At 34.6% G+C, this 22,951-nt stretch overlaps 3 protein-coding genes and 1 pseudogene across 3 annotated transcripts; 3 read left to right on the top strand and 1 right to left on the bottom strand.

Annotated features, from left to right (window-relative positions):
• Positions 1–66: 66 nt before the first annotated feature.
• Positions 67–1,583, bottom strand: LOC129311422 (protein SLOW GREEN 1, chloroplastic). Its single transcript, XM_054953733.1, has 2 exons — positions 343–1,583; positions 67–200 (listed from the first exon to the last, which is right to left on the bottom strand). Exon 1 carries the CDS (start codon positions 1,437–1,439, stop codon positions 426–428), a length of 1,014 nt encoding a protein of 337 aa, XP_054809708.1. The 5' UTR covers positions 1,440–1,583; the 3' UTR covers positions 67–200; positions 343–425.
• A 707-nt stretch (positions 1,584–2,290) lies between these two features.
• LOC129311965 (uncharacterized) lies at positions 2,291–6,109 on the top strand. Its single transcript, XM_054954484.1, has 8 exons — positions 2,291–2,718; positions 2,806–2,893; positions 3,489–3,574; positions 4,229–4,307; positions 4,451–4,510; positions 5,350–5,471; positions 5,558–5,629; positions 5,711–6,109. Exons 1-8 carry the CDS (start codon positions 2,408–2,410, stop codon positions 5,811–5,813), a joined length of 921 nt encoding a protein of 306 aa, XP_054810459.1. The 5' UTR covers positions 2,291–2,407; the 3' UTR covers positions 5,814–6,109.
• A 4,087-nt stretch (positions 6,110–10,196) lies between these two features.
• Positions 10,197–14,665, top strand: LOC129310647 (uncharacterized). Its single transcript, XM_054952557.1, has 6 exons — positions 10,197–10,784; positions 11,036–11,134; positions 11,904–12,081; positions 12,969–13,066; positions 13,631–13,692; positions 14,244–14,665. Exons 1-6 carry the CDS (start codon positions 10,302–10,304, stop codon positions 14,368–14,370), a joined length of 1,047 nt encoding a protein of 348 aa, XP_054808532.1. The 5' UTR covers positions 10,197–10,301; the 3' UTR covers positions 14,371–14,665.
• Positions 14,666–15,505: 840 nt separating this feature from the next.
• LOC129311846 (monosaccharide-sensing protein 2-like) lies at positions 15,506–19,449 on the top strand (annotated as a pseudogene).
• Positions 19,450–22,951: the final 3,502 nt, after the last annotated feature.

Genomic DNA, 22,951 nt, shown 5'->3' with positions numbered 1-22,951 from the left:
GATATCCTTCCGTTACGTTCTCTCTTTCCCAATTAATCATGTAGCTAAAGACTTAAAAGAGTGAAATAAATCTAGACAAGCTTAGAATGACTTTTTCTTCAGATTTGCAAAGTACTTAGAAAGTTCGTAATGGTAAAACAAAAGTTGCTCTTAGGACATCCGATGTAGAAGGTCGCCATTACCGCAAGTTGTTTCCTCACCTAGGCACAAGATCCTATCAATAGCAACTCTAAATCTTATTATCCTTATTTCTAACTCAGTAAACAGCACAAGTTGGCTCTACATCCAGCCAGCATTTAGGGTACTACATAAATAAAGAAATCAACAGAGGTGGAGAATCACCTGAAACTCAGACACTGCTTTGGAACAAAACCTGTCTTATCTTATTCCTCTATAGTTTAAATGCCAAACCATCTCTCATTAATTTAGTTCTCATCGGTGCCAAAAAGTTTAAGCCTTGACAAAGGGGACCTCAAGTAGCCCTCAACCTCAAATTTCTTTGGCGATAATTCCCTGTACTTGGCAAATTGTTCCCTTGCCTCCTCATTCTTATCAAGCAAACTATAAATCATGCCCCGGCAAAAGTACGGCCTAAAATCACTCGGGTCCTCCTTTGTTAGCTGTTGATACATGCTCATAGCTTCCTCCACATTCTTTTGCAAAAACTGTATCTGTGCCATTATCAATCGGACATCCCGAGCTTCCTTCGCCTTATTTTTCTCCTCAGCAATCCTCAAAGCTTCTTCCAACCGCTTAACCACCTCTTCACCTTCCCCGCAACGATCCATTAACAAAGCATTTTCAAACAATGCTTCAAAAGACAAGGGATTCACAGCCAAAACTTGTTCGTAAAGGTCACGAGCATTCTCATGGTCACCCATTTCGCTCAGTAACCTCGCCATGAGGAACTTCCATTCCGTTTCCTCCGGTTGAGCAGAAACCATGCGTTTCAAGATCTTCAAGGCCTCCTCATCATCCCCATTCTCCAGCTTCTGCTGCAAAAGAGATTTAAGAGCATCAACAGCTTCAGCATTCGTTTCAAGAAACTCAGACAAAGGTGATGACGTTTCATCGCGCTGCTTCCCTCGATCACCTTCTTTCTCTTCTTCGAGAACCTGAGCTTGTTCGGCAACAGAAACCGGAGATTCAGCTCTGGCAGGCAAGTGAAAGGACTTCCCAATCATAGCCGCCGAAGCAGCAAAGAGAACTGCAGCTCCAGCAAACCTTTTGAGAGCAACGAGGCAGCTGCCACCATCACGAGCAGGACCATTGGGAGAACAAGCGCGAACTGAAAATCGAGAAATGGAGGGAGAAGTTGGTAGAAGTGGCGAAGGGAATCGAAGATGTCGAGGGGATGGAGGCTTTGAGGAATTGAAATTAAAAGGGAAGAGAGAGGAAGATGAAGATGAGGAAGAAGCAGTGGCGAAGGTTGAAGACATTGTGGTGGAGATAGGGTTGACGGACGGTGGGCGGCCAGAAAGCAAGGAGAAATATTGCAGAGGAAGAGGAAGAGCGTTAGGTTGAAGTTGAGGCTTTGGGGATTCGACTCAGCGAGGGTAGGTGGTCGAATTGGAAGCCGCTTCACGCTTGAGGTCTTCATCAGTTCAAATTTTATGTTTATAAATATTTTCAATATATTTTATTAAAAAAAAATCAAAATTCATTCATTGTTTGTTAAAATAAATTTTTAATTTTACTTTTTTTCAAGACAAAACAAGAAATTAATTTTACTTTTTATATATACGTAATTTCTGTACCCATTATTTAATAAAAAAAGGAAAACTTATAGTAAAAGGTTAATTAAACGTTTTATGCCACTTTTTATTGTATGTATTATTGGCAGCGTTAACTAATTTATATTCTGAAAAAATTGATTAAAATCTGATTTCACATATTTTTAATCATACTTTAAATAAAATAAATATAATATTTAGTTTATTTAAAATTCTCTCATTAATTGTTTAAATAGAGTATGATAAAATAAAAATATAATTAAAAATTAAAATTAAAATTAAAATTAAAAAAAATATAAATTCCATCAAATGTTCTATATTTTGAATTACATAAAGTTTCAAGAAAATATTTTATATTATAATTGAAATTATTTTTTACAATATAAATTATTAAAATAGAAAATCTAGTTTTTTAAATTCTTGTAATCATTCCAATTTCATCTGTAAAATCTTCGGTGAAAAAATCTACAAGATCTGTTCTTTTTTTTAATTGAAAAAAGAAACAGGGTAGCTAAATCCGTAGAGAAAGCTGAAAGCATTTACTGGCAAAAAAAAAAAAAAAAAGCATTTGAGAAATGCACTCTTTTGGAGTGTCTTGTGATATTCCTGAGAGATGATTTGGGATGTAGACGCAGTGAAGCTTGACATTTCGAGAGTGCATGTAATCCGCAGAGATGAGCTCAAGCGGCAGTTTTTGCTCCTGCCGTTGCTTTCCCAACGCTGATTCCAACGCTTATCTTCCCTCTTTATCCTCTTCACCCCACTCCTCCGTTGTCTTTGTTAAGTTTCTTCCTCGGAGTTTGAGCCCTCTTCGAGTCTCTGCTTCCTCCTCCTCTAATGATAATCCTCGGATTTCTACCAGTGGAAGTAACCAACACATCAGAGGCTCGGGAACTAGTGCGAGGAGTCGTAGATTGCTCAGAATTCGCGAAGAGAAGCGGCAACGAGAACACGACCGTGTTCACAATTACCCTGCTTGGGCCAAGTCCTCACTCCCCCCTTTCCTGCCTGCGTTCTTTTCAAAGTAATAATTATCGGCGCTTGGCTTAACAAATAATTGCTTTTCTTTCAGAGTCCTCGAAGATGCTTGTAAAGATGATACTGAGCTCCGTGCTGTTCTTGGAGACAGCATTGGCAACCCTGAACTCATGAGGAAACGGGTATGTTAATTATTGGGTCCTTCTGGCTAGTGTTTTGTGCATTTCAGCACCTTTTATGGCCAAAAGGCGATGGTGCTTTGGCTTCTTCATCCCAAAATAGAGGAAATAATCGTGGTTAATTAATGTAATAGCTTATTGATATAAAGTTGTACTAATGGACATTGGCAAATTTTGTGAAAATTAATTATAATTTGTTGGATTCTCCGCAGCAACCCTGTATAAATGGGATAATTAAGCAACTAATTGAATTTTTGTTTTCTGTGTTTATATCAATCCAATAAGCAGTCGATTCTCCTGTTGACAGCTGAAAATGAATTTTCTTGCATTTATATCTGATAAGGTGATAACACCATTTACCTGTTTTCAAATCATTGCCTTGACTGTGATGACGTGGGTTCATCTAAAACTATTCAGTTTGTCCACTTTTAGAAGAACCTACAACCTTTATTACTAATAGGTTTTTCTTTCTTTTCCTTTTTCATATTTTTCCTCAATAAGTCATTTATATTGGAAGCTCTTCTTCATGCTTATCAGACACCTTGTTTTGTTGGTACTGTGTTTGAAATGTTAATAAAGCTGGTGAAATGTGTTGCAGGTAGAAGATAGAGTCCGAAAGAAGGGTAGAGACTTTCATAAATCCAAAACAGGCTCTGTGCTTGCTTTCAAAGTCAGCTTTAGAGAGTAAAAACATTATATGCTCTTTCTTTTCATTTTATGTTTTTTACCTCCTCCACTCGTCTCTCTATCTCATATATCTCATATCTGCACGCATGTTCTTTTATATGTTGTAATTTCAAACTGGCTAATAGTGAAAAGATGAGATTGGACTCTTTGAATGGATAGATTGAAGATCCATGCTGCTGTAATTAATATTTATTTCGAGCAGAAGTGGTTCTTGTAAGAATCTGCATGCACATAATTACACAGGAAAAAAATTGTGATTAATTGTTGGTTCAGTCAAACTGATGTAACCAATCTGAGAAATGATCCAGCTTTCAGGATCGATAGAGGGGAAGAAAACAGCAAAGTTGAAGTTCTATGGGAGTTTAGTTAAGGTGGTTCACAGAAAAAAGAAACAATGTTCTGTTTGGAAGCTGTAAATAGTACATGAAAAGGAATCCTTGTAATTTGATGGCTCTTTAAAGTTTTTTCAATCATACATATGGGAGGAATCCAACTAGAGAAATAAAACAGATGAAGATGGCATGGGTTCACCTATATCATGAGTTGAGTTCCTTAGGTGTCAGTCTGTGTTATGTGACAAAAATTGTTTGCATTTTTTGGAACCTTCTATCACTCCTATCCTTTGCTACTCTCATGCCATGCCTTTTGCAGCTTTAATCCAGGTGATTCATTCATATGGTTTGAATTGTTTGGATCACCATCTGATCGGGACATTAATCTAATTGGTAGTGTAAGTGTTTAATTAAGGATGTTTTACCCTTCTTATTTTTGGTGGCGAGTGGCAACATGCTTTATATGCATTGCTACATTGATGCTGCCACATGGTTGCATTTGCTTATAAAACGTTACTATTTGATATATTTGAACATGCAGGTTATTCAATCCTGGTATGTTATGGGTCGCCTTGGTGCCTTCAATTCTTCTAATTTGCAGGTAAGATCATGTTTTCTTTCCCTCACTATTGATTTTTTTGTCTGTTGATCTCTTTCAAAATTCAGTTTCTGTCTAAGTGTCATATTTTTCCTGTGACAAAATTTATGATGACAATGTCCAACATAATGCACAATAGATCCATGAAAATGCTGTCATGGGTGCAATTCCACATCTACATTCCAACAGGACTGTTCCTCTAAGCAATGCTAGATGGCATCCTATATTTGATTTTTGGTAGGGTAAATATAAATGCCCTGATACATACGACGGGTTGCTGGTCAAAAAAGATTTATGGGACAGGTTGTATTGTTTACGGTGCTGTGTGTGTGCATCAGCTATATTGTTGTTCTTTCTGCTGATTTGAGTAATTTTTGGTATTAAAGAGGTATTTTGGGAATACAACTGTTTGAGTTGCAGCAGATTGTGAGTGTTTGACCTTGTGACTTGTCATGTTTGTGTTTAGATTTTGCAGTGTAATGCAGATTTTGGAGACAACTATATATTTATTCATGTGCTTTAAATTATCATGCACTCTTGTGGTTGTGGTTATCAGTTTTGTGTGGTTTTTCCTGGCTGTTCATTTATTGCTTGTTGATAAAGTGGTTCTTGATTAAAATGTGAGGATGTTTATACGATACATTTTCCTGCATGGAATTTCTTTTATTCTTTGCTTAAGATGAGGAGCGCTGTTGTTCTTTGTTCCGACCCCACCTAAATAAGGCTTGCGCTAGGTATGAGTTGACTGCTTCAGCTTTGCTCTGTTATGTGATTGTCATCCATTCCTACCTGTACTTGATACCCTTTAGCAACAAAATTGAAGCATCTTAAATTGGTGGCAGTTGGCAAATTCATCTATGGAGTACGATCCTCTCTATGATTCTGAGAAGGGCTTCAAAGTGATGCCATCATCCTTCCACGATATAGGTGACATTGAGTTTCAAGATAAGTGGGGACGTGTTTGGTATATCCTCTAGAACACTGATCTTTTGTAAAATGATCTAGATTGTTATCATCAGAACGTGATTAAACTATGAACATCTCTTGCAGGGTTGACCTTGGTACATGCGATTATTTTGCCATTGATGTCCTCCTCAATTGCCTAACTTCCTTAAGCTCAGAGTAAGTTGAAATGACCATAAATGCGAAGAAGTTCTTCTGTTTTGCAAACAAGTCATGATTGACCTTTACTTTTGATGGCAGATATCTAGGTATCCAACAGGTAGTTTTTGGTGGACGTAGTATGGGCGATTGGGAAGAGGGAATGACGGACCCTGACTATGGTTACAAGAACTACAGGATCTGAACTGGGCTTTTAGATCAATTGGCATTATTAACCTCAGTACAGCCAAATTTGTATCTCTTCTTTTCACTAAGGTGCCGCAAAAATATGCATTGAGCTGTACAATATTTACTCTCTTTTATTTGTATTTTGGGAGGGGGGTTTTTTGAGGCTGAGGAGTGCTTAGTCAAGTATTTTGAGGCTCTAACTAAAATGATCTATTTTGCTGTGTAATTGTTGTGACAGATTTTGTACTCTTAACCTCAATGCGTACCAATTCATATGAAAAATTACAATGGGAGCATGTGCTCTTCATTTCAGTACTGTGTATCAAAGAAACTGTTCAATAGATATATATATATATATATATATATTCTGTCATCCAGTATCTTGGGAAACTTGGGGGCAGTACCACCTTTTGTTTAGACTAATTTGAATTTCTACTGTGTGGGACTATTATTATGAATGACAAACCTTATAGATATCTCGAGGATGCCTTTAGCATTGCTTAATGTGATTGCATATCTTATGATTCCAATTCAAGATCTTGAGATATGTTGATTCCTCGACTAGTTGAATCAAATGTTCCTTGATAAATTGTCTGATATTCTAGTAGCCAACCAAGACCAGAATTGGATAGAGTTGGAGCAAGTCTATCAAATGTTTATTTTGTTGTTTGATGACCAAAAAGGCAAAAACAAACTCTATTTTAGCCTAATCCTAAAATTAATGAATTTGTTGTTGGGACTTTTGGAAACCATGGTGGTTTTATTTGTTTATTTCCATCTTATTATTATTGTTTAAAAACACATTCTAACAATATTATTTAAATGAATAAATTGAAATATTCAATTGAGTTACTTTAAATAAAGGTTTAATTTTTTTTATTTCATCTAAAATCATTGCAATTATATGTATTTAACTTACTTAAAATTAATATACTACGATAATGCACCTCATGGCTTGGGATCATATCACTAAAGGCAAAATGGATGGTGGCTCGGGAATAAAAGAAACTGAGGAAACAACATGAAGCTTTCATAATGGAATTATGTTAGAAATTAATGGCGATCAATGATGCATTATGTGTTAGAGTCCTAAAAACTAAGTAAAAATGTTGTTTAGGAATCACTCTTGAAGTAAGGAAGAATTAGAACTTCTCACTTACTTGGAGGAGCATTTGTGATATCTAGGAAAGTTTCAAAAAAGGAGTGGGCAAGAAAATTGGCAATGGAATTGCTACATTTTTCTAGTTTGATAACTAGTCTGAACTAAATACTCCTCTGATTGATCTTATTTTGGGTTATGAAGGCTATATAAATAAGGAGGAAGTGGCAGCCGATTACCTAAATATTCATGATGATTGGGATATAAATAAACTAAATTTTTTATTTGATAGACAGATGGTCGATCGTTCAATTCAAGCACATCTGCCCCATGAGGAAAGAGGAGAGGACTGTTTTTATTGGAAGCCATCCTCAAATAGGTCCTTTTTTGTTAACTTAACCTACAAGTTTCTCTATGTAGGTATTCATCAACAGTGAGATAGCATCTAGAAAATTCTGTGGAGATGGCAGGTATCGAAAAAGATCAAATTTTTCATGTGGATGTTCACATATGGAAAAGCACACACAATAGAGCTAGGAGCTAGAAGAGGAATTCAAGCAAGTGATCTCTACTGGTTTGGATGCACAACCAAGGAAGACTCCATACATTTGCTTCAAGACTATAAGAATGCAAAAGACGATGGAATTCTATGTTGAAGAATGATATGTAGCAAGCTTTTTTCTCACTCCAGGGTGTAGATTGGGTCAAATGGAATCTCTTGCACGAGGTAGGGTTGGATCATACCAAGAAAGTCCCCTGCACTACATTATTTGGTTATATCTGTTGGGATATTTGGGGGACAAAATACAGTTATGTTTTTAATACTGAGAATGAGGAGATTAGCCCAAACAGCATGTCTAGTTTATTTGGAGCTATAATTGATATAGAACTAGTAAACAATTATCCTCTTTATAAAACTTCTTCTTTGGTTTCAAATCAAGTTCAATTTGAAAATCAAGATTTCACAAAGCTTTTTGTAGATGGTTCTATGGATAAGGAAGGAAGAAGTTCTATGAGATGAAGCTAGTAGGTTGATATGTGGTTTCAGTTCTAAACTCATCCACTTGTTGTTGTACAACTATTGACATCAATTAGGGACTAAGTTTATGTTGGGACCGTGATTTGCATAATATTGTTGTCTTTATTAATTGCTTGGAAGCTATCAATTTAATTATTAAAAGTTGTGACCCCAATTAACCTTTTAGAGATATAGTTGAGAAGGCTAGATCTTTTCCCCTTAGAAGTGGGTATGTTACTTTTAATCATATCTACTGTAAACAGAATACTAATGCAGACTCTTTAGCGAAATTATCTCACAATTTTGTAACTTATTTTTGTTTCTTTAATCATCATCCATTTGCTGTCTAGTTTTTGAAAGATGATGAAAGAGTTTTTGCTCTAGATTTTTAGCATCTTGGTTTTCTCTTCTGTTTCTTGTAGATTTCTTGTACTGTTTCCAATGTTTTAGTATTGGAATCCAGTTTTATTCCCCCCAAAAAAGTGCATTATTGGCATTGTTCCTCATACACTGAGTTTCCACCTTTGCCTTTGCCATTTGTTGGTTCCGTGTGCTCAGCACTCCACTTCTTCCTTCTTTTTTCCATTGCACTTTTCACTGTTCCTTATACAGTAAATTTCCAACCCTGTCCCTTTAGTACTTCCCAAACATAATATTTGTCTTGCATCATTTGAGTTCCCCTCTTAATTTTCCAATGTCCATGGATTTTTTTTTTTTCGTTCTTTTTCCTCCCTTCAGGCCCGCGCTTCTTCTTCTTTCAATCCTTCTTAAAAAATAATGGTCTTGACAAATTGAGGAGGAATGTGTAGAAAAGTTTGGACATGAAGTGCTCAATGTGTTCTACATTTATGAATTTTTTTTAATGAATACTTCTTTCAATGGTCTAGAATTTCAAGAAGGACGATTTTTTTTTACTTTCATAGTTTCATCATCTAACAGAAAAAAAAAATAATGATGTGTTTATCCATTTCTCTTTATGTTTTATCTTTATGATGTTTCTTCTCGGTCTTTATATTATTGAGTTAAATGATAAATTGGCTCTAAATTAAGTTCATGAGCCTCCATGATTTTAAAATTATTTTTTGTATGATATTTTTTTTAACTTTTAAAAATGTTTCAATCCGACTCCTACCATTAACAAAAGTTAATTTTAATTATTAGTTTATCAAAAAATGGCAAAAAAAAGACTCAAAATTTACCACAAAAAACGACTAATAAAATTTTATTGGTCATTTTCTATAATTTTTGAGTCTCTTATTATAATATTTTGGTATTTTTTTTATAATTTTTAGGATTCTTTTATATCATTTTATGGTAAAAGTTAATTTTTACTATTCTAGAGGTTAAATTGCACCGTTTTCAAAAGTTAAAAAAAATGTTATATCAAAAATAAGTTTAGGATTTTAAATATTTCTGGATCTAAAATTTATTGGCTAATTTGTTCTTTTAGCCTATATTATTTGATATGGGCTATATAATTTCTTCAATTTTTTTAATCTAGGTATAGAATTTGAAAGGGAGCAAGCACAGGGATTAAGCATAGAGCTGTAACTTGATTTTTAAATTCAATCTATGAAGTCACTGCCAAACAAGATTAATTAAATGTAACATTATGAACATATAGGTAAATATTTGGACAACAATTTTTCTATTGAGTTTTATGTGAATGTTATTATTTTCTTATTGTTTATATGGAGTACTTGGATGAAGGAGACCCTTTATACATTTGTGAATATTATGCAGCATTAATGTGGTTTATTTAGTCAAGAATCAATCCACAAAAATCATGTATTCTTATAACAAAAAAATAATAATATACCCAATTCAAAACAATTTTCCAAGGGAAAATATATATATATATATATTATATAAAATTTATCAAAATATTACCTAATAAGCAAATTAATATTAAGTTATTGAAAACTTGGTTTCTATTTAAATAAAAAATCAATATTTTCAAGATTTGCTAACCTCTAAACATAGCAACTCCAAGAATTAACTCAATTGTAAAATGCATCATCATATGTGTCTGAATTAGTTTAAATTATTAAAATCACTTGTTTTCAATCTAATCTTATAATTTATATCAGGTTATTCATATTATTCTTGTATGATTGATTATTCCCGTGCATGGGTAAAAATCTAGTTATGAGTAGCGTAGAATTAAATTCAGTGAGAGTCACGTAAACATTATAAAACATCCCAATAATAAAAAATAAATAATGTCAAATAAATAGTAAGAGGTGAACAACTTATGACAAATACATAGTATATTTAACAAACGACGACATTTCAAAGCCCGGCGAAGCACAATCTAGCCGATGCGGATGCAAACCTAAGCCGAAGGCTCTTGCCTCTGGGAAGCAAGACTTCCCACTTCTTTTCCAATGGCTTTTGCTTCCGCTTCTTGTTCTCTGGCTTCTCAACTACTCCCTCGCTCAAAGAATCCTTTGTTGACTTTTCACTCCACTAAACGCACCGCTTTCCTCTTCACTGGTGTTCACTCTCCAACAAAGCACCATCTCTTGTTTTCCTCATTCCGTGCAGCAGCAGCATCGAAGAACAATTCCAATGCCAACCCTGTTCAAAGCGGCAAGAAATCAAACAACCCAAATGATCAAGTAGCTTCGGAGAGGAAGGAAATTGAGGTGGAAGTGGAGGAAGAGCTGCCTTGGATTCAGGAAAAGGCCTTGGACCTGGTGGAGTTCACTGGTTCTGTCACTCAGGCCATTCCTGGACCTAGAGTTGGTACAAGCTCGTTGCCTTGGATTCTTGCTATTCCTCTGGCTTACGCTGGGCTTACTTTTGTCTTTGCTTTTGTCAAGACCGTCAGGAAATTTACTTCTCCCAAAGCAAAACGCCGCAGACTGGTTTGTCTTTGTTCATTATAAGCCCAAGTTTAATGCTTGAACTCACCAATGTGGCTGCTGCGGTTCACTATGATATGTTCAATTCCATAACTTGCTAGATTAAAAAAAAAAATTGAAATCGGGTCAATGTTACATATTTGATTTGTTCATTTGAGGTTATTGTAATTCACTCTTGAAATTGTATTGAAAAACTTGTTGAGTTAGCTTCTATAATCGCGTATAGCTTGGTCTAATTGAACAAACCATTCCAGGTCAATAAAAATGCGACGCTATTGAAGTCCCTGGACGATTTATTTCAAAAGGGAAGAGATGACGTCAATCCTGTTTCTCTCAAGGAACTTGAGAGCAAGGTGATTTAAATTATGCTTTTTCAAATTTATTATGCATGAGATCATCTTGTCATATTATGTCTTATGAATCTGTAAACTTGCCTCTAATAACTTTGCTAGTTGTCATTGTTGCCATACTTTGTTCCATACTACCTTGGAAGATTATTGTTGTTATTATCATGTTTTTCTTACTTATAATTTGCTGTTCTCATGATGTGCGTGATCAATCCATAGTGGTATGTAATTTGGCAGACAAATGAAACTCACAAGCTGGATAGCCCCTGATAAACATTTAATATGACCATGCAAAGAATTATTTGTTTCTATGGATGTCACATTTTTTGAGGACCAGTCTTGGAGGCTCTGATACCATGACAAGATGTTTCAAATTCTTGTACATTGCAATGAAGCAGAATACATGGTATTTATAGCTACAAGGGAGGCTACACTGGGATACACTATTACAGATAGGGACCTAGAGGACTAATGAAATGATGATTGCTCACATATGCAAAATAATCACATTATTTGTACTATTCCTTGCTTTCTTGTCCATTTGAATAAAGCTGAAGAATTCAAATTCATTTTCTGTAAAGACTGTTCAGCTTAAGCACGTGATTTTTGTTTGTCCGTATCAATTTTTATTTTGGCTATCTGTAGGATTTTTTTTTCCCGCTATGATTGGAAAGTCATTTTCTGTCTATTATTTGCTGGTGGCTCCCCAGATTTTTGAGTGCTTGTGCATGTAGATGCACTGATTTTTATTTAACAATTTCAAATTAATATACAGGTAGCGTTTAATGTGGAAGAAATTCTGCGCAAGTATATCCGCTATGCTCTGAACGAGAAACCATTCAACCCTGATGTGGTAGCTGATTTAATTCAGCTGAGGAGAGCTTCTATGTTAAATGACTCCAAAGTTGCAGAGATTCTGAATGAAATCTCACGACGAATTGTGCGAGACAAAGGTAAAATACTCTTTATATTGCATAGGTTATTGGAGTAGTTGTGGGTTAGCCTCAGGCCCTGCTTTAAATATTATGCAGTGAACAAAACTTTGAACATGGATTTTATTATGTCAAATGAGATTCGTCCGCAGAGAGTGCTATATATATAAATATATAAGAATGTCATCGGAAATGATTGTTGGTTCCCATCCAGGAAACTTGCCTCTTGTTGAATTCTAAAATTTGTATTGAAACTGTGGTGGTTCGTTATAGTAATCATAAGGATAAGCTACTGTGGTGCTGCCTTGCTTTTACATCTGATTTGATTGCTACAGTTTGTGTTTCATTGGGGTGGTTGCCTATTGTAAATATATCAGGCATGTGGCAAAATTAAAGGCATTTTAACTTTCAAGCTTAAGGATGCTCTTTGCACTTTCCTTCCTTATATGGGCCTGATTGAGCAGTGATTTTTCATATTCTTTTCGCAGCTGGGGCTATGCTGTGGAATAGGAATGGATTAGTAGTTTATATGTGAATAATGTTTTGCTATTGTTGGGAGACTCAGCAATTTGAAAATATAACCAATCAATTTTAAGGGATTAGACCCTATATGACAACTTTACAAGTTTGTGTTTGCACAGTCATCTGTAGAAGTTGTCATTACAATTAAAGATGTTTTGTAGCTGACCTTAAACATAATTTTGAGAAGTAGCAACTTGAAAGACATGGAGTGATGATGAGATAGAACTGATCCTTCTTTCCATCATGCCTACTACAGCTTATTGTGAATGAACTCAATTTGTTTGATCCTTTTTAATTACATCAACATGTCTCAAGATTTTGGATTCGTGAGTTGTTATTATTTCAATCTCTCTAACTTCTATCACATTGCATTTTAATGTTTTTAGGTCCTGTAGTCATGGATGCATCAGGCTATACTGAGAAGGGCTTCAAGAGAAAACTTGCTGTTCAGGCTCTGTTTGGAAAAGTCTTCTATTTATCTGAGGTAAGTGGCTGGATGGTAAATATGATTCGATATTTTCCCTTCTTTGATACACAATATGAAATTTTGTTGAGGAACAACTGTTGTTAGTTTATGGCATTGCAGCATTCCTTTTCATCGTGGCGGTGGTCATCCTGCTATATTGTCCCTTACTGGACCTTTTTTTTCTCCATCTTCTCTTGGCCAGAAGTAACTAATGCACATAATCTAGAAGTATAAAATACTGGTAGCTATATATAAATACCTAGAAAAAAATAATCCTCGTGTCAGTTACTCTTAAAGGCGTGTGCTTTGAAGATAATTTCTGGTATCTACTATGGCTACTATGCACAGGACAATGTTAGCTGATCTTCGTTTTGTTATTGCCGAGAACTGCGGTTTCTCTTGACTGATACTATCTTTTGGTGAATGATTATAGTAGCCCTAGAATGTCATTTAGTAATTATGCTAGTTATTGTTCTGTAGTTCTATAATATTATCCCTTAAGCGTGTCTGATAGTGCCTATTTTACACTTAACATGGGAAATTTGAACTAATTTCCATGTTGGTTTGTCATTTTGATCTCAGCTGCCGGAGTTTTGTTCGAGAGATAGCTCCTTAATTGTCAAGGAAATCTTTGGCGTTACAGAGTATGCTCCATGCTTGGTTTCTTTAGTTGCTTTTATTCTTTGCCAAGTAGTCTGGATGAGTTAATCAGGGAGCAGACCTTCCAACCGTCTAAGAATTAGCATATTACTTTGACCTATTCTAAAGCAAAATATATTAACAACATCAACATCAACATAGCAGCAGCAGCTATTGCAATAGGAATAAGGCTAAATGTATACTATATTTTCTTGAATTTTGAATCATGTGCAAGTCTCTCTTGATAAACCTTGACAATGAACTTCCGTAAACTTTCAAATTTTTGCAAATAACCTTCTTACTGTTAATCGGTTTGTTATTTTACTGGCAGAATGTGATTGTTGATGGTAACGAATCCTCTAAATTGTAAATAATGATGGGCTGATTAATTGTGGGAGGTTATTTGCACAAATTTAAAAGTTGAGGAGATTCATTGTTAAGTTTTGAAGTTTGAAGTAATTATTTGCACATGACTCATAGTTCAAGGTTGTTGTCATGTAATTAAGCTTAATAACAACAACATTCCTTTGCTCAAGAAGAATCTTCTTTTTCACAGTGAAGATGCTGACCAGCTCAGAATACACACGGTCTCTGAAGTTGGTGATATGGAATCACTTGAGAAGATGGTTGACAGTTCAGAGGCAGAAGAATATTCTGAAGAGGCCGCATCTGATGATTCTTGATTGATATCTTATGTGTTCAGTTTCCCAAAGGGTTGAATGATGGCTCAATGGAAGCACATGGTTCAACATTCTTCTTACCAAAGAAAAAGTGTTGCCTTTCCTCTTTGATTGCTTTGTCAGTTTTATGATCCCTAGGAATAAAATTTATGGTTGATGTTTCTGTCATAAGATCAATTTTGGCGGCATTTCCTTCTAGTATTTGGAAACTGAAGGCAGGCAGTTCATTAGAAATCAGTGTAAAGATACATTGGATTATGTAATGATTAATTATAGTATGATGCATGTTGATATGAAATTGCCCTGTCTTTATTTATTATTATTATTATTATTTTTTTACTGGGAATTCTTTCTTAGCTTGCAAGATCTCAAAATGCTTCTTTGTTTTTTTGTTTTTTTTAAAGAAAGTCGTTCATATTAAATATCAACGACTGGAATTTAATATTTGAAAAATATGATCAGGATGTTTAAATCAAATAAAATTAGGATCTGTTTGTTTCAACTTATTTTATTAAAAAATTATTTATTTATTGAAAAAAAATTCTGAGTTTTTATGATATTTGTTTAAATTTTTAAAAATAATTAGAATTAAAAATTAAATTTTTATTTGTTTTAAAAAGTTATTTTAAATTATTTTTAAAAATAATTTGATATGATAGATGAAAAGGAATGTTTTATAAATGCGAGATGTATAAAGATATTATAAATTTTAAAATAATTAGTAATAAGTTATTCTTATAAAATAAAAAAAATATATTATAAAATTTAAAAATAATTAACTAATAATTATTTTTTATTATTGTAACTAAACATAAAATATTGTATATTTTTTATAAAATTCATACAAAACATTTTTTTTATAAAACCTTTAAATTATCTAAAAATTGACTTGGTTTTGTGATCTTAAATAAATGGCTTAGATAGATAAATAAATTTAAATATTCATATTCAATTTAAAGGGTCAAACACAAAGAAAGGAGAAAAGAGAAACGAATTTAACGTATGACTGATTCAGTTACAGTCACGACAAGCAAGCACGAGTCTCGCGAGAAATTTGGCGTGGATTGATTTCTTTCATTGACTTCTAAATTTAATATCTTGAGGAGAAAGAAAGTTCTGTTACGGTTGAAAGTGAGAGAAATATGGAAGCTTGAGTTTAATTTGATAACAGAGAGAAGTACGCGTCATGTAGGCTTTCAAATTAGATCTGGAAATCGGAAATCGGTGTGTCATTCAATTATGGTGGATTATTCGTCGTCATTTTGACGCAGCTTTGGGTTTGCACAGTAATTGCGGATCTCAAGTTTGATCTTCTTTAAGTAGGTGATCATAGTTTTGGTGTTTTTCTTTGATACTTAGGCTTCTGAGGGAGGGAAAATGAGGGAAATTGTGATTGTTGCAATTTCTTCTACGCTCGGGAATATGCTGATCGGTTGGGATAGTTCTTCCCTTGCAGGTTTCATCTGTCTCATCACCTTCTTATTCTTCTCTTGACATGCCCATCGTCAAAACTAAAGAATTCTTAATCTTGCTTCCATTTTAGTTCCCTCTGTTTGTTTTATTTCCTTTTAAGTAGATTTTTTGTGCCACAATTATAACTAAAGGCTGGTACCTTAATGTGTTGAGTTGTCCCAATTTTTAAATTTTATCATTATTTTTTATTATAAATTTTTATATAAAATAAAAGATATTTTGATATTTTGAGATCTCACAACAATAAAAAAAAATTATCACAATTATATTATTTTATTTTTGAAAAATGAAAAAAATGCAAACTTTATCTTTTCAAGACTTTCACGTATTTTATGTAAAAATAAATAATATTAAAAAAAGAAAAAGAAAATTGAAAAGTTGGGATTTTGAAAAATATTACAGAAAAGCACGTGTTTAATTAATGGATATGACATTGCAGGGGGCATGTCTTACATCAAGAAAGAATTCAGGTTGGATCCCAAAATGGAAGGAATGATAGTCTCCATGACATTCCTCGCCGGAACAGTGATGACGACACTATCAGGAACCGCTAGCGACATGTTTGGACGACGTACAATGTTAATAATCTCATCTGCAACCTTCATCACCAGCGCTCTGGTAATCGTTTGGGCTCCTAATGTATACATAATTCTAATTTCGAGGTTGCTCAGTGGTGTGGCCAATGCTCTTGCTGTCACTCTCACTCCTCTCTACATATCGGAGATTTCACCACCAGACATCAGAGGCCTACTCACTACAGCGACACAGTTTTCTTGTTCATCTGGAATGTTCTTGGCTTACTGTTTGGTGTTTTCCATGTCGTTGACGGAATCACCTAGTTGGAGAATCATGCTTGGGATTCTCGGTCTCCCTGCTTTGGCTTATTTCCTTATTACTGTGTTCTACCTTCCTGAATCTCCTCGTTGGCTTGTCACTAAAGGTCGACTTGGTGATGCTAGGACTGTCTTGCAACGAATCCGTGGCATTCAAGATGTTTCAGGTCGCAGCCCTCCTCACACACTATTTCTCTGTCTTTTATGTGAATACATAGGGTTCTTTGCTTGCTGGAAAGAAATGGAATAAATTAAGGAAATAAACATAAAAATAGAATAATCAGATGTGGAAGGAGAAATAAGTCAACCATGTTTGTTAGAAGGAAAAGGTAAGTTAGTTTATAGGGTTAAGAATCATAATTCATGAATAAATTTATAATGAATATAATAATTTCTATATCTATGATACATAATATTTGAGTTTTGTCAAACTTACCACAAAGGACGTGCAAATTAGTTAATTTTTATTTATAATTTTTTTCATCCATTCAATTTCTGTCATTTCTCGGAACCAACGGCTCCATAGTATTTTAATTGATGTTAGCATCTTGCTTGATAAGGGCTTTATAATGTAATCTCGATCCTTCTCTTTAGAATAGTTATACATTCACTTGATCTCCTTAATATACCATATTTGGTGTGTGCACAGATTTAATTAAATTTACATATTAATATATGAATTTTTGTATGAATATGTTTGGCCAATAACACTGCTTTCTCTAAAGGGAAATTACTGATTAAATTGGACTCTGTATTTAAATAATAAACACACCTTTCCAAAGAACACAGAGAATTGATACAATAGTGTGTGGTCGATGTTACAGGGGAGTTAGCTTTGCTAGTGGAGGGCCTAAGCCCAGGGGGTGAAGCCACAAGCTTGGAAGAATACATAGTAGCACCAGCCAGCGAAGTGACTGTTCCTATGGAAGCCGCAAGGATTGTATCAAACTATATGAGCCCAATGAAGGAGCCTTATCAATGGTGGCTGCACCAGTAAATGCACCAGGAAGCAGCATGGCTCTGTCACGGTCCATGTCTCGCCAAGCAAGCATCACCCAAAGCCCTGGTATCAAGGATCCAATCGTCAATCTCTTTGGAAGCATACATGGCGACAACCCCTCTGACGCCGCCGTGCAGGGAAGCGGCCTCAATCTCACTGAGCCCACTGGAACTAGCGACCACCTTCAGCTTCACACTCCTTTGTTACTCTCACGTCAAGCTAGTGCCACAGACAAGCCTCAAGCAGTCGTAAATAAGAACACAAACATAGGTGGAGGATGGCAGTTGATGTATAAAGAAGCAGGTCATCATCAGTATCAAAGAGTGTATTTGCATGCAGAAGCAGGAGGAGGAGGGACTGGGGTCTCACAGTCACAACGAGCTTCGTTTATTTCGGGTTCAGGGTTGGATTTGACTATGGAGGGGGAAGCGGCGGCTTTTCCAGCATCGGCACTGGTGAGCATGTCAGCTCTTGGGACCAGCAAGGATGTAGCCAAAGCCATGAATGAAATAAATGCTATTAAACACAATGCTTGGACAGCCGGCGTCAGGCGTGCCTTGGTTGTTGGAATAGGACTTCAAGTTCTTCAGCAGGTAAAACTTCAACGTCAAACTTATAGATCTTCTTATCTGCGTTGCATGATCAATTTTTCAAGAATTTTACAGTCAGAAACTCTAGAGGACTAAATTATGCCCGGAGACTGACGAGAATGCTTATATACATGATATATCAATCATGTGATATGGAATTCACTATCCAAGCGATGGAACAATCAAAAATCAATGATAAACAAACTTTACATTTATCAAGAAGATTGGATCCATTTTTGTGATTGGATGATTGTTAAAAAAGATATTTGAAATGTATATTATATATAATGCAGGCTGCTGGCATAAATGGATTTTTGTACTACGGACCTCAAGTTCTTGAAAAGGCAGGAATAGGGGCTCTTCTAGCCAATGTGGGCCTTAGCGCAACATCTGCTTCGTTACTCGTTAATGTCGTCATCACTTTTTGTATGCTTCCTTGTATAGCCATTTCCATGAAGCTCATGGACATTGCTGGCAGAAGGTATATACATCAAAACACTCTCCTTCATTCTTTGAATGTGCATGCATCCTAAATGAATTTATAGGAAGACTCGACTTCTTGGGAACGTTATATATTCCAACTTTAATATTACGATTTTTTTAGTTCAGAGTTTTTTTTTTTTCTTTTTCTATGATTACCACTATATATATATTGTCTCATGGAACTTCAATGACGTGAATTACAGGTCAATAATGTTGCACACTGTGCCCGTGCTAATAGTATGTTTGGTGGTACTAGTGGTACGTGACTATATGCACATGAGTTCTGTGATGAATGCGGCAATAACTGCTCTAAGTGTAATAGTATACGAGAGCGTATTCTGCATGGGATTTGGAGTGATTCCGAACATCATGTGTGCAGAAATCTTCCCTACTAGTGTTCGAGGAATCTGCATTTCTATATGCTGTGTTTCCTTCTGGATCTCAACCTTGATCCTCACTTCCGTTTTCCCTTCCTTACTTCAACTGTTTGGCCTCTCTGGTGTGTTTGGACTGTTCATTGTTGGATGCATTGTGTCTTGGCTTTTTGTTTACTTGAAAGTCCCTGAAACTAAAGGCATGCCTTTAGAAGTCATCATTGAGTTCTTTGCCATTGGTGCTAGCCCTAGTTCTGATTTGTCTACTTTTGTTGGAACTAGAAACTGAATTTATCTAATTCGTGAGATTTGCAGTTTGATTGAGAAAAGAGTCGTTTAATCTTTTTTCTTTCTTTCCGTAACTGTAAGTACAAAGTACAATACACATTTAAATCTAACTTATCAACCATGATCTAAAGAAGAACTTGTTTCCATCATTGATATGACTTTATTTTGAATCTCTATCATGTCAGATTGAGAGTTTTCTTTTCTAGTATATCTGGAAGGTTAGAAATCTCTCCAGTTTCTTTCCAGAAAAATTACTTGCAAGTTACTCACAACATAATTAAATAGCATAAGATGTGTTGACAACTAATCATACTTGCTAATAGACCTGACAACATTTGATTGCCGTAGAAATCTAGACGTAACTTTTTCCCTAGAAATCATATGATACGAGTTGTTTTAACAGAAAATACGGAGAACTGAGGAATAACGTCCGGCAGCACAATTAAGATGAGATTATTCCAAGCCAATAGTGATAAACTAGTTGTATCAAATCACAAAAGCAGGTTTTTTTAATTGTCCACAGGCATCCTCTTATTCAAGGTAATTATGTTAGAAGCATAATCGAATATTAAATGTGAATATTTATCCCAGCAAGAACTCTAAACTTAGTTGGTTATGTTGTAAGAGACTAACCTCTTCTATTACACCCAATTTGATTGGTTCACAAAAGCAAGTTTTGGCCCCAACAAAAAATCACTAAAATTTTTGGACATGTAAGGAGTTAGATTTGGATTTGAATCAAATATCCTATTTCGATATATAAAAGATTTATGGATTTAAATTAAATTCAAATCCAAATTTGAATCCATATTTTATTATAACTTTTTTGTAATTTTAAATTCCTTATAAATTCTAATTATTTGAAGGGCAAAGGATGAAAATACCAATGAAGTGGTCGGCTAGGAGCATTCAGTAGCTTAAAGTGAGAAAAATAATAAAAATACTCATAATGTTGTCAAAGTTAATGCAAGAGTAGCCAATCTATTAAATCTCTCAAATGTTGAATGTTTAGTTAACACCTAAGCAGATATTGACCATTTTTTTCATTAACATGGATTAAAAAAGAGGGAAAAATATCCACAAAGTCGTCAACCAAGGCATCCAGTAACCTAAAGTGAGAAAAAAAGGTAAGAATATCTAAAACATTACTTTAGTAATTGCAATAGTGACCAATTCATCAAATCCCTTAAACGTTGATCGTTTAGCTAACACCTATACAAAAATTGATCATTTTTCTATTGATCTGCACTAAAAAATACTCCTAGGTGAATTCTACAGATGTTAATCAATCACCATATGATGATGAGTCTTCACTTGGGGCTTTGATTTTGATGATGGAAAAATGTCGTTTTGACCGAACAACAAGTTAGATCGCTTACTTTTTTAAAATTCTTGTACCATTAAAGCTTTTTCTTAATGATTCGTATTGATAAAGGAAGTTGCTTGCAGCTTAATTTGCTTTTCAACTTTATTCAAAACATTGCATCTCTTCCCGACCAACTCGGCGTCTCAAGTTCAATGCCCAATTGAAAGGATTCTAGAAGATCATTGTAACATCCCACAAACTTAACTCTTGATAATCAAGTTAAGCATAAATAAGTAAGAATTATGTGATATGTGGACAGAAGGGACTAATCAGTATTTTTGGCGTGATTTCAGTCATAAATTTGGGCCCAAAGTGAAATTGGTCACTTAGGCATCAAAAAAGGTGAAAACAAAGAAAGAAGGCCTCTATGCAACATGCCGCAGTGAGTGCGTGGTGCGTCGTGGTGCCCGAGGCTAAGAAACAAGGAATAGCCTTCTCTGCACCACATGTCATAACGCATGATGCATGCATCGCTATGTATGGCTAAAACTCTACAAAAAAAAAAAGAGGAGACATGAACAGATAGAGAAATAGAAGAGGAATTGTGAGTAAAATGAAGGATCTCGTCTTTATTTTGCTAAGGCTTTGATCTTAAGAAAGTTAAAAGCATTTTGAAGCTAACAAACCTCAAAGGTAAGTCTCCTAACATTTTCTTCTCCCTTCCCAACCCATTTTCTTGAAATTTTTTATTAGGGTTTGATAATGGGAAATTATTTTTGGTTCATATAGGTTATGAATCCAAACTCATTATCTCAAATGGAGTTAATGGTAGTTTTTTTTAGCATTTAAACTTAGAAATTATGAGTTTTGATATTTTTGATTGGTGAGCTTCATTAATGTTTGAAAATAGGCATCTAATTTGGATTCATGGGGGTTGTTAAGATATTAATGACGTTAGATATAATTAATTATGCTGATGAGAGCAATAGAGATTTAAAATACTCAGATGAGCTTAATTGTAAGAAATGAAGATTTTGAGTATTTTGAGAAATGAAAAAGCTAGAATTGGAAGTATATATAACAATGTTGATGAGTTAGACTTTATTAATTATATATTAATCGTCTAAGCATCATTTTGACTTAGAAAGCAAGCTTGGAAGTGCATATTGAAGGGTAAACCCTTGACTTCTCAAAGTTAGAGGAAATCGAAAGAACCTATCTTAGGTAGTTGTTTGTTAAAAATTAGCTTAGGATATACAACACCACAGAGGTTCGAGAGTATGGGCAGCTGTGGTCTGAGAGTGAGTATTGTGATATTTGATTCGATCACACCTTATAATTGGTAAGCTTAGATAGTTCAATCATATGAATGGAGCCCTAATTGATTTTATAGCCCACGGTTTCAATCAAAAAATATAAGGAAGTTATAAGAAGGAATTGATCATGCATACGTGTTTATCCAACATGTCACATAGTTATTAAGTTTGTGGCAAGTTGTGAAAGTGAATATATCATTGTCACACGATTGATTGCATTATGGTGATGTGTTTGAATTGATGCGTTTAGGTAATTGTCACATACTTGTGTGTATTGTGATAATGTATGAATTGAATTGAGAAATGTCAAAGTGAAATAAATTATAAAATAATAACTTAAATCACATGTAATTGAATGTTTTTGAGTAATTCACTCATATTTATGTGCATATCAATTGATGTGCAATTACATAGGGTAAGTATACATTAGTTACTAAGTAAATGGACTCATACCTTTTTTTCAATATTTTACAGGTTCTAACTTTAGTACGGAAAGGGAAAGCTCCAGAGGTTTAGGAATATGGAATCGCTACTATAAAGCCTCTTACTTTAGATTTATTTTATGTAATACATATAATATTATTAATTAGAATGTATTTTGTTTACACTTGTGCTGTACTATTATTAATGAATTTGTGATGTATTTTAGACCCTAGAATATTGTATATAAGATGTTAAAGTATTGATAAGGCCAAATACTAATATAAGTATAGAGATGTTGATTAATCATAACTGTGAATGTTGATTTTAAAATGCAATTTTGAAACATCTCCTTTCTATTTTTTGTTATCAAAGGGGTTAAGGAGTGAAAAATTGATATTGATGGGTATACATGCGTGTGGTGTGTTGTATAGGTAATCATAGGTCCTTTGAGTATGTTTTGGGTGTTGGGAATAGTTTTTAACACATGTATGGAGTTTT

This window comes from Prosopis cineraria, unplaced genomic scaffold (assembly GCF_029017545.1).
Source record: "Prosopis cineraria cultivar Desert tree isolate PC_DT_omini unplaced genomic scaffold, ASM2901754v1 PC5, whole genome shotgun sequence".
NCBI classification, from domain to species: domain Eukaryota; kingdom Viridiplantae; phylum Streptophyta; class Magnoliopsida; order Fabales; family Fabaceae; genus Prosopis; species Prosopis cineraria.
The sequence above is the reverse complement of the archived record's forward strand: the minus strand, read 5'-3'. Positions and strand labels throughout refer to the sequence as shown.